The 17,764-nt window shown below is 44.3% G+C and overlaps 1 protein-coding gene across 2 annotated transcripts in view; it reads right to left on the bottom strand.

The window, feature by feature from the left end:
• ISCA2 (iron-sulfur cluster assembly 2) overlaps positions 1–14,493 on the bottom strand; it is a 61,634-nt gene extending 47,141 nt beyond the window's left edge. Inside the window, exon 1 of one of the 2 annotated variants that reach the window (XM_033952016.1) lies at positions 14,244–14,493. In XM_033952016.1, coding sequence (XP_033807907.1) covers positions 14,244–14,410 — 167 coding nt within the window. In that variant the 5' untranslated portion in view covers positions 14,411–14,493. Of the gene's footprint in view, positions 1–13,750; positions 13,828–14,243 lie in introns of those variants that run through there. The other variant, XM_033952018.1, reaches the window with a different exon arrangement.
• Positions 14,494–17,764: the final 3,271 nt, after the last annotated feature.

The following is a 17,764-nucleotide window of genomic DNA, read 5'->3' as shown; positions in this document are numbered from 1 at the left end:
TGATCAAGGAGAAATGTAAGAACAGTCTCTGCACTATGACAGGAGCGGAAACCCGATTGGGACATAAGTAAAATACTAAATTATTCAAGATAATTTGTTAATTCAATATTTACCAGAACTTCCATCAATTTTGTAAGAAGGGGAATGGCAGCTAAGGGCCGACAATCGCTAATAAGCGTAACTGTTTATTTGGGGGTTTTGACTACAGGTGTAATTATGATATATGTCCTAACTCTGTGGGAAATATCCCGTTATGTAGTAATAAACTAATCCAGTCAAAAACTTCTTTTTGAAATTTTAAAGGAGCAACTTTCAAGATAATGTGAAGACAGTTGTCCAAAGGACAATATGACTTAGCGTATTTAGTGAAAAATGTATAAAATTTGTCCCAATTAGGATTTTTGAATTCTGTCCAATTTAGATCAGTTAGTACCCTCTTCTATATTGTTTACTAGCTGATGCCCCGGCGTTGCACGGGTATTTAATTATAGCAATAACACTGTAAATGGATTCAAATAAAGACACTTTATAGTGGTGAATGAAATTATTTTTTTACAGCTTAATAAAAAGTACAATATTCAAATTATAATGTGAAATATTTGACAAAATGAATACAATACAACTAACGCAAAACGTGATTATAAACATTTTTAGTTTCACCTCCTGGAGCAAGAACATATAAATTCTTGGGTGAACCCACCCTTGAGCAAGCAACATAGAGTTGTGGGCCGCGAGACCCCCAGAACATATCACCCCAGGTAGTGAGGGATCTGCATACCAAGTTTCGTTCAAATCGGTCAAGCCGTTTTTGAATTACTGTGAGAATGGCAGCTTTTTACTTTTTTTCCATTGACATGAATGGGTGAAATCTGATTTTCTGTTTGTAGCTCCGCCCACATGTGCAGGTGGGCCACGAGACCCCCAGAACATATCATCCCAGGTAGTGAGGGATCTGCATACCAAGTTTCGTTCAAATCGGTCAAGCCGTTTTTGCGTGATCGCGGCACATACACACACACACACATACATACATACATACCTCCGATTTTATATATATAGATTATCATAGGATCTATGTCTGATCCTATAAATGTTTGTTTCAAGTTCCACACAGACGTCCAATAAATATTTATTTTTATTTATTTATTTAGCCCGTCCTACCAAAGGAGCACAGAATGGGTTACAAGAGTACATTCATAGTACGGTTAGGACATACTTAAGTGAGAAATACAGACTCTACAGAATTTACGGTATAGACAAATATAAACATAACATGCAGACATAAAATACTGACTTAGTGGACATGGGGTGGATTTAATTTCAGCACATTCAGTGTAGATGTCACCTGGAGGTAAGATAACTTTTTTAGTAAGTTTCAAGTTTTATTTTAGTTTGATGAATCGCTTATTTAGTTTTACTAAGCGAGATACAACATTAATAAAAAATTTAAGCATATATTTAGACATACCATTTAAAATAATGGGTTAAACCAACAGACTTACAGACTAATCAATACACAATGTAAAAAGGGACAGAACTACAATGCTTTAAAGTACAGAGGAAAGCCATAAATGGAAAGAACATTAGGAAGGGAAAAGTGAAAACCTGGAAGGAAACTAATATAAAGAGTTCCTTTTACAAAGCCGTGTTAGTGGCTTTAGTGCGTGCGACTTTTAATCACGCGCTACTCCCGTGCTAGCCGAAAAACTACCGCCTGCTCAAGAGGAGGCAGTAGCAGCTAGCGTGTCTGGCGGTTTAGCGCGCACTATTACGCGTGTTAAACCGCTACTGCGGCTTCGTAGAAGGAGCCCAAAATTTGAACATAATTTAAAGATTAAAAGCATCTTTAAAAAGGAAACTCTTTAAGTTAGTTTTAAAACGACTCAAATCATTTTCCTCTCTTACATGCTGAGGCAAAGTGTTCCAAAGTTGCGGAGCCATCACTGTAAACATATCATGTCATCGAGTTCCAATAACTTTCAGAGAGGGGACTACTATGAGCTTTTGATTAGTGGACTGGAGAGAATGCGACGTACTATAAGGGATAAGTAATTTATTAATGAATTGTGGTTCATTAGTGGAAAGCGTTTTGAATACTAAGAGTAAAATTTTAAAAGTAATACGATGGTTAATTGGGAGCCAGTGAGATTTAATCAGAAAAGGAGTGACATGATCATATTTTTTACCGTTATGAATGAGTTTAATGGCAGTATTCTGGATTATCTGATAGCGCTTCTTTTCTTTTTGCGTGATATTTATTAATAAAGAATTACAGTAATCAAGTTTAGCAATAATTAAAGAGTGAATTAAGGGAGTCACGTGATGTCGTGAGCCGGCGTGCATGTAGCTCAGCCAGCTCCGGAGCTCGTTCCCTTCATTTACAGCAAAATGGGACGAACGGCGAAAAAAATTTTAGTGAACTTCGGCGCTTCCAGTGGGGAATTATATGGACAGATTCCTTACAAAAAATCAGCTAGCCATGTCCACAAAATCGGCAAAGAAGGACAAGGAGAGAGGTAAAACTACGGAGGACAAAATGGCGGACACATCATGCGGTGTACTCAGACAATTCACGCCGGAGACGCTGGCGGAATTGAAAAGTATAGTCACCCAGGCATTATCTCCCAGTATGGAGCAATTGTCTGCCCAACTCACGAAACTTGAGGGTAGTATGGAAGACCATTCAGCGAGGGTGACGGAGTTGGAGGAACGAGTGTCTGCAGTGGAAGATGAGGCCCGCGGGGTAACGACGGACATGGCCCGCATGAAAACACAGTTAGACCAACAACAGGCTAAGTTGGAGGACCTAGAAAATAGGTCCCGTAGGGGGAACTTAAGATTTATGGGGTTCCCAGAGACAATTACAGACTCCTCTCTGATAACTGTGCTAGAAGCATGGCTAGCTAGCGAATTGCCGATGCCTGCAAACATAGGCCCAGCGCGCTTTGAACGGGTCCACCGCGTGGGACCCCGACCAGGGAATGATCAAAGGCCAAGGGTAGTGATTGGAAAATTGCACAACTACAGGCACAAAATGGAGATACTTAAAGAATTTCGCCTTAAAAGGGAGACACTGAATTATGATTCCATACCCATTCGAATTGGACAGGATTACTCTGTTGCTTTGACAGAAAAAAGGAAAGTATTTTACCCTCTGTGCAGGAAGCTGGCTGATCTCAAATACCGATTCCTCTTTCTTTATCCAGCTATACTGAAAATCCAGCTAGAGGGCAAATGGCATGTGTTTGAATCAGATGTATTGGCAGGGGAATTCATAAATAGACTGGGGAATCCAGGAACCTCAACAACTTGACTAACTGAAAGTTCACTAGAATTATGTGTGATATTTCACTGTATATTCATGCACTTGCTGTCTCTCCCATACTGTTTTTCTATTTTCAGCTTGTTCTGTGGGGGGGACGAGTTTCCATGCATCAGAGACGTGCTCCGCCTTCCTGTATCCTAGTGCTACAGGATGGGTCTCTGTATTGGGGGGGAAGTTAGGGAACTGGGGATCAAGGGGAGGGAGGGGGGGGGTATTAGCAAGGGTGGGAAAGCACACATATGTTGATTACTGTGTATCGTTAGATATATCCTCTTATGTAGTATGTCTAAGAGAATTAAGTACATATTGCGGGTTCTGTGAACAACCTAGCTCTGAAGATCCCCCAGGTGAAGGCTGGGCGCCTGGGGTTCTCCTGGAAATAATGTTGCGATATGCATGTTACCCAGGTTGTGATGAGCGGTAGGACGCTTAGAATATTGTCCTGGAATGTAGGGGGAATAACGTCACCTATGAAACGGACTAAGATCCTTACCAGATTAAAACACCACAAGGCAGATCTTGCTTGCATTCAGGAAACTCGGCTGACTATGACCGAACATGCCAAATTACAAAGAGGATGGGTAGGACAGATTTGTTCTGCTTCTTCCCCTAACAAACATGCTGGAGTGGCACTGTTGGTGCGTAGAGGATTTCAGGGGAGGGTGGAACAAATACATGCTGATCCCATGGGTAGATCCCTACTTTGTAGGGTGACCACATTAGATCAGAAATTTAACCTTCTTATGGTATATGGCCCTAATCAATATGATCATAAATTTTTCCAAGGTCTGGTTAAACTGGGCCAACGCGACCCAACAATATCATTAATGCTTCTGGGGGATTTTAATCGGGTCATGGACCCGATGCAGGACCGTACTGGACCAGGCATGAGTCACTCCTCGGCACCACACAAAGGCCTACCTTATTTGTGTGACGCCCTGGACCTGGTAGACCCCTGGAGATTATTGCACCCTCGAGAGAGAGATTTCACGCATCAATCACGGGCCCACCAATCTTTCTCCAGAATAGATTACATATTAGCATCAACATCTTTATTTTCCCATATTGAGACAGCTGAAATTGGTCCTCTTTCTATATCAGACCACTGTCCGATATGGCTGGATCTGTTTACTGGGACATCTCAGAATTTGGGGGGGTGGCGTTTCCCTTATTTAATTGATAATCCAGAATTCAAAACTTATTTAACGGAAAAGTGGGACGAATATCTTCGCTTTAATGATCAACACAGAGACACACCCCTTCTGTTCTGGGAGGCGGCTAAATCCGTCCTTAGGGGGGATATTATATCCTATGTAGTGGCTTACAGAAAAAGGGTGGCACAGGGCATCATACATCTAGAGCGGCAATGTTTACTTCTTAAAAAACAACACCTAGCACATCCGACGCCTCGCTCCAATGAACAATTGACATCAGCACAGATTGCTCTGAACGCCTTGATTCACGAACGCACAAAAAAATATCTATACTTCACACAACACAAATATTATAGATACGGGAACAAACAGGGCAGATTGCTTGCCTCTCTCACAAAATTGAGAAGGCCTGATAGGTATATTCCTTGTTTGCATATGCCGGATGGCACGAAGTTGACGAAAACAGGGGAAATATCGGAAAGGTTTTTTCGTTATTATAAAAGATTTTACTCCTCGGTGGAGGATGTTGGGGGACCCGAGTCAGTGGATTTTCTGGAGGATGCGGGGATGCCCAAATTGACCTCCCCTATGCGTGACACATTAAATAGACCAATCCAGGGGAAGGAAATACAGTTAGCAATAAAACAACTAAGGAACCGAACAGCCCCGGGCCCTGATGGGTTTACCCCGGAGTTTTACAAGCTTTTACTATCGCAAATATGTGGACCCCTAGAGGCGTATTATCACGCGGCAGATGAGGGGGGAGCATTTCCGGAGGGAGCCAATCATGCATACATTACATTAATACCAAAACCTGGGAAACGAGAAACGGATATAGAATCATACAGACCAATATCACTACTTAATGTAGACATTAAAATATTGGACAAGGTATTGGCCAATAGGTTGGCGACTCTGCTTCCTCAACTGATTGTCCCAGAGCATCTACAGTACACCCAGAGGGTGTAGATGGGCTGGAGTAAGTCTTAACAGAGATTTTGGCAGTTGGAACTCAAGCACAGTACCGGGTAAAGCTTTGGATTCTCGCCCAGAAATAGCTAAGAAGAAAAAAAAAAAAAAAAAAAAAAATTTAAATTGAATCAGGTTGGGCAGACTGGATGGACCATTCGGGTCTTTATCTGCCGTCATCTACTATGTTACTATTTTAGAGCAGGTGGGCTTTGTTAAACAGCGTCATTCGGTCCTAAATGTTCGGAGATTACTGACGGCCGTACACAGAACACAACTAGCGAGACAAGATGGAATATTGGTAAGCCTAGATGCGGCTAAAGCCTTTGATAAGGTCAACTGGAAGTACCTATTTTCAGTGCTATCCTATATGGGAATTACTGGTTGGTTTTCAGACATGATTCGGTTATTATACACATCACCCACTGCTAGTATATTGGTAAACGGGACAAGGACTCCTTCTTTCCAGATAGCACGGGGTACGAGGCAGGGTAGTCCTCTCTCCCCTTTGTTGTTCTTGCTATATTTGGACCCTTTTCTGAGAACACTACAGAAGGATGATGGTTTGGTGGGCCTCCCTGAAGGGGACTCTCAATTACGTGTACTGGCGTATGCTGATGACATGCTATTGACATTGGCTGACCCTCAGGCCTCTCTGACCAGAGCTTTAGCCATATTGGATGAATTTAGCCTATATTCAGGAATGGTTCTAAATTTTCAAAAATCCCTGGTACTCCCTTTATCTCGAGATATCCCAAATAGGTGGAGGGGACCATTTCCATTACAATGGGCAACCACGTCACTGTCATACTTAGGAATACAAATACCTATGGATATTAATAGTTTATATTCATTGAACGTCCTACCGCTCCTCGCTATTACTAGACAGAAATTGTCAATTTGGAGGGACTTTCCAATATCATTAATGGGTAAAATTGCATTATATAATATGGTGATGTTGCCCCAGTGGCTCTATATTTTTCAAATGCTCCCAATCTTGTTGTCCTCTAAACATGAGAAAGAAGTGGGGAAATGTTTAACATCATACTTGTGGAATGGTAAAAAGGCTAGGATTTCCCTGTCTATTTTGATGCTGCCTAAGGAACAGGGAGGACTGGGACTGCATAGCCTCCGAATGTTCTCTCAGGCGTGCCAAATGAGGCACTTGAATGACTGGTTCAGAGGGACAAGCCATTTTTCGGCTACTCCCTCGGAGCTGACACTATGCTACCCATATCACTTCAGCTATTTATTGCACACCTTACGTCTTCCAGGGGGACCATCACCAGTTGGAAAAATTTTATTTCAACCGCTGCGTCAGGTGTGGAGGCGTTTATGTAGACAGTTAAAGATAAACCCAATAGCCACAGCTTACCTGCCTTTCATAGATAACAACGATTTTCAACCTGGGACATCTAGATTTCCTGCATCGGTGTGGAGAACTTCTAATTTACAATATATTTCACAGGTGGTAACAGCACAGGGAACGGTGCCGCCATTCACTGTGATGCAGGCTGAATATAACTGGACTCCTAGGGACTGGTTAGCATATGCACAGATGACATCTTATATTAGATCACTACCATCGGCAGGACTTACAAGTCATAGTCAGGAAGCTATTTCGGAAGCGCTATGCCTGACGGCCCAGACTCAAATTCCGTTGAAATTCCATTTACGTTTTTTGCGAGAGAATTTGGAGCCCATTTCCTATGACAATTATGCGGCCCGTTGGTCAGGGGATATACCATGTGAGGTGACTGGACAGCATATTCAGCAGGGTCTTCAAGCAATCTTTAAAGTAACAGGTCAAGTGACCCTTATTGAATTGAATTATAAATTCTACTTACGTCTCTACAGATCACCGGCATACTTGTATCGTGCTAAAATTAGTGCTACAGACACGTGTGCTAAATGTGCTCAACCAGGAGCTTCTTTGGGTCACCAATTTTGGACATGCCCCTTGGTACAGGGCTTCTGGATACAGCTACAACAACATATCACTTCTATGTGGCAACATGGTTATGTTAATTGTCCGGAATTGTTATTTTCAATGGACTCAATCCCCCGGGTATCCCCGAAAGGTTTTAGAGGTTTTCTGGCCCGGACATTCCTTTTGGGAAAGAAAACAATATTACATTGTTGGATTGCATCGGATCCGCCGACAGTGTCACTCTGGAGAATCCTGATGCTTCGTCAAGCATCAATGGAACGACTATCCTTGGCTTCATTGGACACTCCTACAGGACGTACATTTAGTTCCGTTTGGGAACCATTTTGGCTAACACTGACTCATAAAGCTCGAAGTAACCTATTGAACCCGTAATAATTGGATTGATAGAGGATGGAATCTTGTTACTTAAGGATGTTGGGGGGGTGGGGGGATGGAGGCAGGGAGGGGGAGGAGGGGGGATGATACATGTTTGAAAAAGGTGTATACTGTTAAATTTTGTTTATTATATAACTCAATAAACATATTTAAACATAAAGAGTGAATTAATATATTTAGCGATTTTGGCTCCAGAAACTTAGAAATCGAGTGAATCATTCGCAGCCTATAAAAGCTAGATTTGATGGTATTACTTATGTGTTCTTGATAAGAAACCGATGATGACACCCAGTATTTTTAAAGATGTTACCAAATCCAGGTGAATGTTATCGAGGGTGAAAGGGGCACTCAAGCTTATTCCATTTTCCATGGAAAAAGTAAAGCTTTTGTTTTTTGTATGTTTAGAGCTAACATGTTGGAATTAAGCCATTGTTTAACCCTCTCAAGCTTTTTATTAATCTCAAGTATTTCCTCTTTATTTTCTGGATTTAGAGGATGTGAAAGTTGAATATCATTGGTGTATGTAAAGGTGGTGAAGCCTATAGACTGACATAGACTTAGAAGAGGTGACAGAAAAATATTGAACAGTAATGGAGATGGAAAAATTATGTTCTTACCTGTTAATTTTCTTTCCTTTAGGAGCAGCAGATGAATCCAGAGACTAGTGGGATAGCTCACATCGACCAGCAGGTGGAGATAGAGAAACTGATTAACAGGTGGTCTTATAGACTGGCATTCGTCCTGTACATCCAGTAACGCTCCTTGCCCAAGCATCCAGAGATAGGAAAAATGAGCAACCAAAAAACTTCTTTCCAGTAACGAATCACAAACAGGAAAATACAGAATACAACTACCAACAATAACCTAACTGAAGTGCGCCACGCCGAAAACCGACATACCGTCTGCAGAAAGGGTGGGGCTCTGGATTCATCTGCTGCTCCTAAAGGAAAGAAAATTAACAGGTAAGAACATAATTTTTCCTTCCTTAGCACAGCAGCAGATGAATCCAGAGACTAGTGGGATGTAGCAAAGCAAAACTCAAACTGGGTGGGAAGCCAACGCCGCCTCCGCAATAACCGAAGCGCCAAAACTAGCCTCCGCACGGGCAGCCACATCCAATCGGTAATGCTTCAAAAAGGTATTCCCCGAAGACCAAGTAGCCGCACGACAAATCTCCTTCAAGGAAAGACCTCCGGACTACGCCCAAGACGCAGCCAACCCTCGAGTCGAATGAGCATGAAGCTGCTCCGGCAACCGCTTCCCCGCTATCAAGTACGCAGAAGCAATCGTCTATTTGACCCAACGAGCAATGGAAGCCTTAGACGCAGCCATACCTTTGTTCCGGCCCATGAATAACACAAATAGGTGGTCCGACCAACGAAAGGCGTTAGTCACCTCCAAATAATGAAGAACAATCCTGCGCACATCCAGGAAACACAATGAAGAGAAGCGCTCCCCCCAATCTTCCCGCCAAAAGGCCGGGAGGAATAAACACCGGTTCACATGAAAGGAAGAAACCACCTTAGGCAGAAAGGACGGTACCGTCCGAACAGACACCCCAGCATCCGAAATGCGCAAAAAAGGTTCTCTGCAAGACAAAGCCCCATCTGGCTGAAGTCATAGCCACCAAAAACACCGTTTTCAACGTGACATCCTTCAGAGTAGCATTAGACAAAGGCTCAAAGGGCGCCGCCTGCAACCCCCCAAGGACCAGCTTAAGACTCCACTCCGGACAGGTTCTCTTTACAGGAGGCCGAATATTGCGAACCCCTTTCAGGAATCGCACAACATCAGGTTGAGACGCTAGCGCTGAACGAGAAACCCGGCCCCGTAACAAGCAATAGCCGCCACTTGAACCTTCAGGGAATTATAGGCCAACCCTTTGGCGACGCCTTCCTGCAGAAAGGAAAGAATAGCCGACAGGGACGCCAGGAAAGGCCAAAGACCCTGCGCCCCACACCAAGACTCGAAAATTCTCCAGACTCTAGCATAGGAGGCAGAGGTAGAAATCTTTTTGGCCCGAAGAAGAGTGGAAATAAACTGTTCAGAATAGCCCCTATGTCTCAGCCGCGACCGTTCAAGAGCCAGGCCGTAAGATTAAAGTGGGACGGATTTTCCATGGAGATCGGGCCCTGAGTCAGTAAGTCCGGAGTCACCGGGAATGTCAACCGATCGCCCGTCAACAGTTGAATCAGGTCCGCGTACCATGGCCGACGCGGCCAATCCGGAGCCACTAGGATCACCCTGCCCGGAAAGAGAGAGACGCGGTGCAATACCCGACCTATCATCGACCAAGGAGGAAATACATAAAGAAGACAACCCGGAGGCCACGGAAGAGCCAACGCGTCCACCCCCTCCGACTCCCGTTCCTTGCGTCTGCTGAAGAACCGAGGAAGCTTTGCATTGCGGTACGAGGCCATGAGATCCATATCCGGAAAACCCCACCGTTGGACCAGCAGGTCGAACGCACGAGCGGACAGCTCCCATTCGCCTGGATCTAGAAGATTTCTGCTGAGGAAGTCCGCCTGAATGTTTTCGTGACCTGCAATGTGCGCCGCCGAGAGAAGAGGAACATGAACTTCCGCCCATCGAAACAGAACCATCGCCCCGTCGGCCGAGGACTTCGGGTACCTCCCTGCCGGTTGATATACGCCACCGCCGTGACACTGTCCGAAAAGACCCTTGTCGGGCAATCCTGAACCATGGACTGAAACGCTTGAAACGCAAGCCTGATCGCCCTCAACTCCAGCATATTGATCGACCACTGCGCTTCCTCCGGAGATCAAACTCCCTGCGCCGAGGCCTGAAGGCACTGGGCTCCCCAGCCCAGAAGACTGGCATCCGTCGTAACCACGACCCAATCCGGCGTCGCAAGCGACATGCCCCTGAACAGATTGACCTCGCTGAGCCACCACTGCATGCTGAGGGACGCCTGAGAACTCCACTGGAGACGCCGATCGTAGTCCTGAAACACCTGCGGCAGTACTGAGGAAGAGGGAGCCGTCCCGAAGATAACACCGGGGGCGGCATGACACAGCCAGGTGGGAGCAGGCCAGAAGGCAAGGCACAGCATGGAAGAAGGGAGACAACAACAGTAGGGGGAATGATTTTATTTTTGAATTTAGTGATTGATTTACATCTGCTGTATGTATTTTGCACTGTTAGGAAGAAATGCATTTGTTTCTTTTCCTCTGGGGTTGTACTGCATGCAGAGTCTTGCATCTTAGGGTTTTGTTTGTATATATTGGTACTTTCAGTTTTTGGTCCCATATTAGCATGGGGTTATCTGTTTTCTGGTAGGAATGAAAATTGAGAAGCATACAGTGTGCTTTGTGTAGTTTAATTTTGTGGTTAACCATTATGTGTTGTTAATACGATTATATTGTGTGTGTGTGTATATATGAAAAATGAATGGAAAAAATGGTGTTACAATTAGTACTATTATGGGGGCATGGTCTGGGGCGGAGATTGGGTGGAGAAGGGCGGAGTCTGGCCCACGACTTAGCCCAGTGTTCTTTAACTGCCGGTGTGCAGACCGGTGCCGGTCCACAAAAAAAAGGTTGAAGAACACTGGTATAGAATGTTCAGATACCTGCTTTGAATGGGTTACATCAAATAAAGAATTAACCAACCTGAATATTTCTTTTGGATGTAATACTTTGGTTCATATTTTAGCTGATTGGAGATGAAAAAGGATCCACCAGGTCCTGGGCGCACCAACATTGGAATGCCTTGCATGCCTTGACATAAGCAGAAAAAGTGAACGACTTCTTAGACTTGAGAAGATATCTATAACTGGAGTAGAATAAACCTGGTGTTCTAAGGCTGCATGCTCACGAGCAAAGTGACCCGGATCCTCCACGGAGACTGGACCCTGCATGAGGAGGTGTGGATTGGTGTTTGGTCGAAAGCTGCAACCCCTGCACAGACACATCAGATCTGTGAACCAGGAAGCTTAGGGTTGGACGCATTAGTTCAGCCCTGGCCCATAAAGGGGCTCCTTTATGTCTTTCTTGCCTTGGTTCATGGTCATCTGCAGGATTGCGACTAAAACAGGTCTCGTGATTCTAGTTACCCTGGACTGGCCTCGCCATGGTATGCACACCTAGTACTTCTTCAATAGGGACAGCTGCCTCAAGCTCCCAGTTCACCTGAAGAATCCAGAGCACTTTGGTCTTACGGCATGGCTCTTGAATGCATGGCCCTAGTTCACAAGGGCTATTCGGATGTAGTTATTGCTACTCTACCCCGAACTAAAAAGCATTCCAAAATAGTGGCTTATGCCAAGGCTTGGAAGGCTTTTCAAAACTGGTGTAAAAGAGATTGGGTGGAGACGCTACAGACTCCCAATTCAGTTGTCCTTGTCTTCCTGCAGGCCGGTCTGGAAAAAGGGCGTGCACTGGCATCCCTCAAAGTTCAAGTGGCTGGCATCTCATACTTCCAGGTGCAAGAAAGTAAACTTTCGCTGTCAGCTCATCCAGATGTGACCAGATTCCTAAGAGACGCTTCCAGTTGCGGCCTCCACTACATCACCTTTTTCTGTCTTGGAATCTTGACGTTGTTCTAAAGTGACTCACTAAAGCTCTGTATGAGCCACTGCAGGAAGCATCCATCTTGGCTCTCACAGTGAAAACGGTATTCTTGGTGGCGATGATCTCAGTGAAACGAATATCAGAATTGCAAGCTTTCTCCTGCAGAAAGCCCTATCTCAGGATCATGGAGACTGGAGTAACTCTCCATATTGTCCTTTCTGAAGGTTGCATCCGATTTCCACATCAAGCAGGAGGTTCATCTGTCTGCTTTTCAATCCACAAGCCCAGGTAAGCAGGATACGATTTTACAGAAACTGGAAGTACAAAGAGTTTTACTTCTGTACCCGGAAAAGACCAATGATTTTTGTCTTTCAGACCATCTATATGTGTTAACCAGCCAGTGCATATTAGTGCTGCCCGATTCAGGAAAAAAATTTTTGATTCGATTCGATTCAGTCGATTGAATTGGTTTCTCGATTTGATTCGATTTTCCTTCCCAATTGGGCGTTTTTTTCAAACATCCTGGTGGGTTTATATTGTAGCTTATTCACCCCCTTTGCCTTCTCCTAACCACACTGGCTGTGGAGTAAACAAAATCAACAAACAAAAAAGACTTTTCCTCTCTCTGTTAAATCCTAGCTCAAGTTTGCGGTCTAACACCAGCTCTGGCAGGAAACACATTTCAAATCTGACAAATTGTAATCACAAAACAGAAAATAAAATTATTTCTCCTACCTTTTGTTGTCTGGTCATTATTCAAATCTTGTTGGTCCCAGGCTCTGGTTGTCTTCTGATAACTTGCTTACCAGGGTCTCCTTTCTTCTTTCTCTGTACTAACCATCCACCTGCCATCTCTGTCCTCTGGCATCTTTCATTTTTTTTGTCTCCCTCCACAGATCCACTTTTTCATCCAGCATCTCTCCCTTCTTCCCCACCACCCCGGGGTCCACCATCTCTCCCTTTCTTTTCTCAACTACTCTCCTATACAGTATCTCTATCCCCCCTCCACACCATCCCTTGTGTCCAACTTCTCTCCCTTTCTGTTCCTTCCCTCCCTAAGTCCCACTGTCCATCATCTCTCTTCTTCTCCTCTATTTTTAGACCCATTATTTCTTCCCCCCCCAAAGTCCAGCATATACATGTCTCTTTGAACCCCCCTTCCCTCCCTCCCTGTGTACTTCTACACCAGGGCCCCCTCCCTTGAAGGTCTGTTCCCCCGAAGGCCTGCACCCCACCCCTGAAGGCCTGCCTGTCCCCCCTGAAGGCCTTTCTCCCCCCTTGAAGGCTTGTCCCCCCCTTGAAGGCCTGTCTACCCCCCTTGAAGGACTGTCCCCCCCCTTAAAGGCCTGCATCCCACCCCTGAAGGCCTGTCCCACCCCCCACACCAAAGGCCTGCGAGTTCTCCCTGGCCTCCCACTTGTGTCCGTCTTCCCCCACCGTTTACCTGTGAAGAGCAGCCTGCATAGAAGATCGCATCCTCTGCTGCGGTCCTGCCCCTCCCCCTCCTCTGACATCAGCGGCAGGATCGCAGCGGAGGAAACAGCTCCAAAGCAGGCTGCTCTTCAAAAGTAGATGGTGGGGGAAGCGGACAGCAGCACTTCACAACTGACCAGCGGCCGGCCAACAAGAGGGTGAGGGTCAGCCGAATCGGGAAGCTGACTTTTTTTTTTTATTTTAAATCGATTCGAATTGTGAATTGGGCAGCACTAGTGCAGATGGATTCACATGGCTATTTCATTGGCTTATGTCGGCCGTGGCAAGCAGCTGCCAGTTTCTCTTCATGGGCGGAGTTCCTCCCCCAGAGACCACTTGGTCCACTGTTTTACAGTGTGGGCGTGGTGGCTCCAAACCTTTGGCTTCTCCAGCTCTTCTGTCCCTCCCTAGGGGTCCACAATCTATCTAATGTACCTACTGCGCTCTTTCTGCTCGCTTATTACCTGACGCTCAGACGAGGCCTCGCCAGTAGTCCCGCCAGCAGCGCCGCCGCCGCCATTTTGCAGCAGCAGCAGCAGCAGCGCATCAACGGTCCTTCCGGGCGCGTGACTGGCTGTGGGTCAGCTGACTGGCGCGTGAGGAGTCGGCGGGTGGTGACCGAAGCTGCCATGTACTGCTTGAGCGCGCTCTTGGCTCTGCTGGCTCTGCTCAGCCCTTCGCGGCAGGAGCCGGTGACATATCAGGACTGTGGTAAGTGTCTTCGTGGCTAGGGTGCTAGGACCGATCGCTTTCCGTGACTTCTGTTTATAACATAGTAAATGAGCCGAATGCCTTAATTTCAGTTGATCTGGCCCAGAAACCCTGAGCTCATTCCAGACCGTGTTGATCAACTTTAATTATCCAGTCAAGCACAAAAACGACTATTTTCTGCTTAGCCATCTTCTGTTTTCGTCTCGTGCTTTTTTCTTCCAGGCATCAACCACCCTCAAAAAATACATAAAACCTACCGTATATAACAATACCAGTGTCTTCCCAAACTCCAACACCTCACTCTCTAACCCCTTTCAAATCGAAAAAGTTTTTAACTACCCAACATGTATCACCTCAAGTTCCCGACAAGTAATTCATATGACAATTCTCATGTAAAGCTACTATTCTTGTAACCTATGACAGTTCTTATGTAAAGTTACAATTCTTGCAACCTCCTGGTAAATCTTATGTAATCCGCCTTGAACCACAAGGTAATGGCGGAATAGAAATCACTAATGTAATATAATAATGTACACAGGAATGAGAGAACCAATTTTTCACCACTAATACCCCTCTCATGTAAATTCAAATCTGTAAATTAGCTTTGGAATGTGAAAAATCTTCTTTCCACTGTTAATTGTCTCAAAATTAATTCAATCCTGATTAATGGAAGAAAAGAGCCTCAGATCTCTGTATGCTGCAAGTACTTAAACTGAGCAGACATACGAAAGGGTATCTACCTCATTGGCTCAAAAACCTCCAGTCCCGACCAATTAATTTTCCATATTGCATCGAATATAAGGATCCCAGATCTGGAGAAATTGTTTTTTTCCGCTTGGGAGTAAACTTGGCTGCTCTATGGGTGTGAAGTCTGTTCTGCCACACCCAATATGATGGAGCATGTTCACCAACCCACTTTCATAAGTTCTGCCTTTAACTTTAATAAGATTTCTGCACAACTGTACTTCAGACTTCTCACAGTATTTCCCATTCTTATTTTCCATATTGTCGTCTTGGTCTGTGCATGAAATATTCTGTTTTTCATTAACTTTTTTGTCTATTGGTCATTTTAAGGAACTATCTCAAAGGAACATCTGGACTTTGCTTCCCCTTTAGCTAATAGTTCTAACCATATTTTATGTACCCTTTCCTGTTAGCTTGCTTTAGTTCTGTAAACTTTGTCTTGAAACCAGACTTATTGTGCTTTATTAGTTTTGTTAGTACAGAAGTCACATGCTCTTTTGAGATATGGTGACCAGGTGTGGCCATAACATTAGGCGATACAAGGGCATTATAACATATTCATCTTTGTTTTCCATTCCTGATAATTCTAAAATTCTATTTGCTTTCTTAGCTGCCACACATTGAGCTGAGAGTTTCAATGTATCCTCAACAATGACACCTAGATGCTTCTCCTGTGCAGTGACTCCTAACACAGAACCCAGCATCATGTAGCTATAGGTCAGGTTCCTTTATTGCACTTGCTAACATTAAACGTCATCTGCCATTCCCTTAGCAACAGCATGACTTCAGAGACCAATGGAATAGCACACATCTACCAGCAGGCGGAGATAGAGAAACTGATTAACAGGTAGTCCTATTGGCTGGCGCTCCTCCTGTATCTTCAGTATGCTCTATCTCCCAGCAGGTGATAGTCGCTATTCAACTAGCTCCTGGATTCTGGCTGTGACTGGAAATTTATTTTCTCCTGTTGAGGTTTCTCTTCAGTGAGACTGCCATTCTATTTCTCCTATTAAGGTTTCTCTTCAGTGAGATGGCAATTTTATTTCTCCTGATGAGGTTTCTCTTCAGTGAGACAGGGGTGTCCGGCTTTAGGGGTTACACCTGGGCCCCCCCAGGTCCCTGCCTCACCCTCCCTCCATTGCTAGAGGGTCTGACTGGGTCTTTTTTTTTTTTTTCTTTCTTTTTTTTTTTTTTTTTTTTTTAAAAGGGAGACCACAATTGCTACATTCTGCCCTGTTAGTGCTACACAACTAGCACTTACTGGCTTCAACCGGCCCTAACAACAAGCTTGTGAGTATGTGTGTGTTTTTACTGTTGGTTGAACTTCAGGTTCTGTTTGGGAGTCTTAGTACTGTGGGTTTGGTCAACTTACGTTTAAGGAATGGATATTTTATTGAGGCTAAGTTTTATGACTAGAAATCCGTTGAGGGAGTTGGGACTTTCCCGCCCTTTGCATGCACGCGCTTGGTTTCCTTGTTGATTACAGCGCGGCAGTAGCGGTGCTATTTCATGCTCGCACTTGTTCTCCTCGTTGGGCTTCAGTGCAGCAGTAGTAGTCCTGTTTATTCCGAGGCTCTCTTTCGTCGGTGTTTGTCGCGGCCACGTGCAGCTGATTGTGCAGGTGCCGGTTTATAGCAGCACGCATGAGATGGGACATGTTTCGCTGTGGGAAGTACTGCACTGTTCTTCTGGTTATTCCCCGAGTCTGATTTTCTTTCTATGCAGGCCGCGGCAGGGTAAATTTTGCAGGGCTTGAATCCGACTATGTTTCTAGGAGTGTTGATGCAGCGGCCACATTTCGGGAATCAGGCGCGCACTTGGGTCTCTGACAATGCAGGAGAGCTGCAGCAATGTATTAAAAATATTTTATTTTTATTTAATTATAATGTCATTTGAAAGTTGCTTGATGTTAATACAACTTTAATTTAATTCTTTATAATGTATGTGTGGGGAGGGGGTGGGACAACACCTACATCAACAGTAAAGTTAGAATAGGGTCATTAAATCCAGTGGCGTACCTAGTATATATGACAGCCAGTGCTGATCATTTTTTAACAACTCCCTCCTCTATATAAAAAATATATTTTTAGTAGTAATCCATGAATTACACAACAAGAGTGCACCTAGGAAAAGGCAGCATCTTAAACACTGCAGTGAGCACTAGAACACCAACACACGCATTGTAAAACTAAACAAACCAGTTCTTACATAGTCAATTGATCCTGTTGTCGATGCTAACAGAAAGCCATGTCCTTTTCATACACACAGAACACAGATACACCCTCGCTCAATATAGAATAATCACAAACTAAAAATAGAAATATATAGACAAAAGTTAAACTGAACCAAGAAACCAGACTCTGGATACAATGCAACACCACAGAAACATTGACACGTCCCCTAATACTATGCAAAATATAAAGACAGTAAATGTAAATTTAAAAAAACTGCTACATATCAATCGCCACTTTACAAATTAACAAATAGAAATAAAATAAATAATGAGAAATAAGAAAATACCATTTTATCC

The sequence above is a fragment of the Geotrypetes seraphini genome, chromosome 7 (assembly GCF_902459505.1).
Source record: "Geotrypetes seraphini chromosome 7, aGeoSer1.1, whole genome shotgun sequence".
NCBI classification, from domain to species: Eukaryota; Metazoa; Chordata; class Amphibia; order Gymnophiona; family Dermophiidae; genus Geotrypetes; species Geotrypetes seraphini.
The sequence above is the reverse complement of the archived record's forward strand: the minus strand, read 5'-3'. Positions and strand labels throughout refer to the sequence as shown.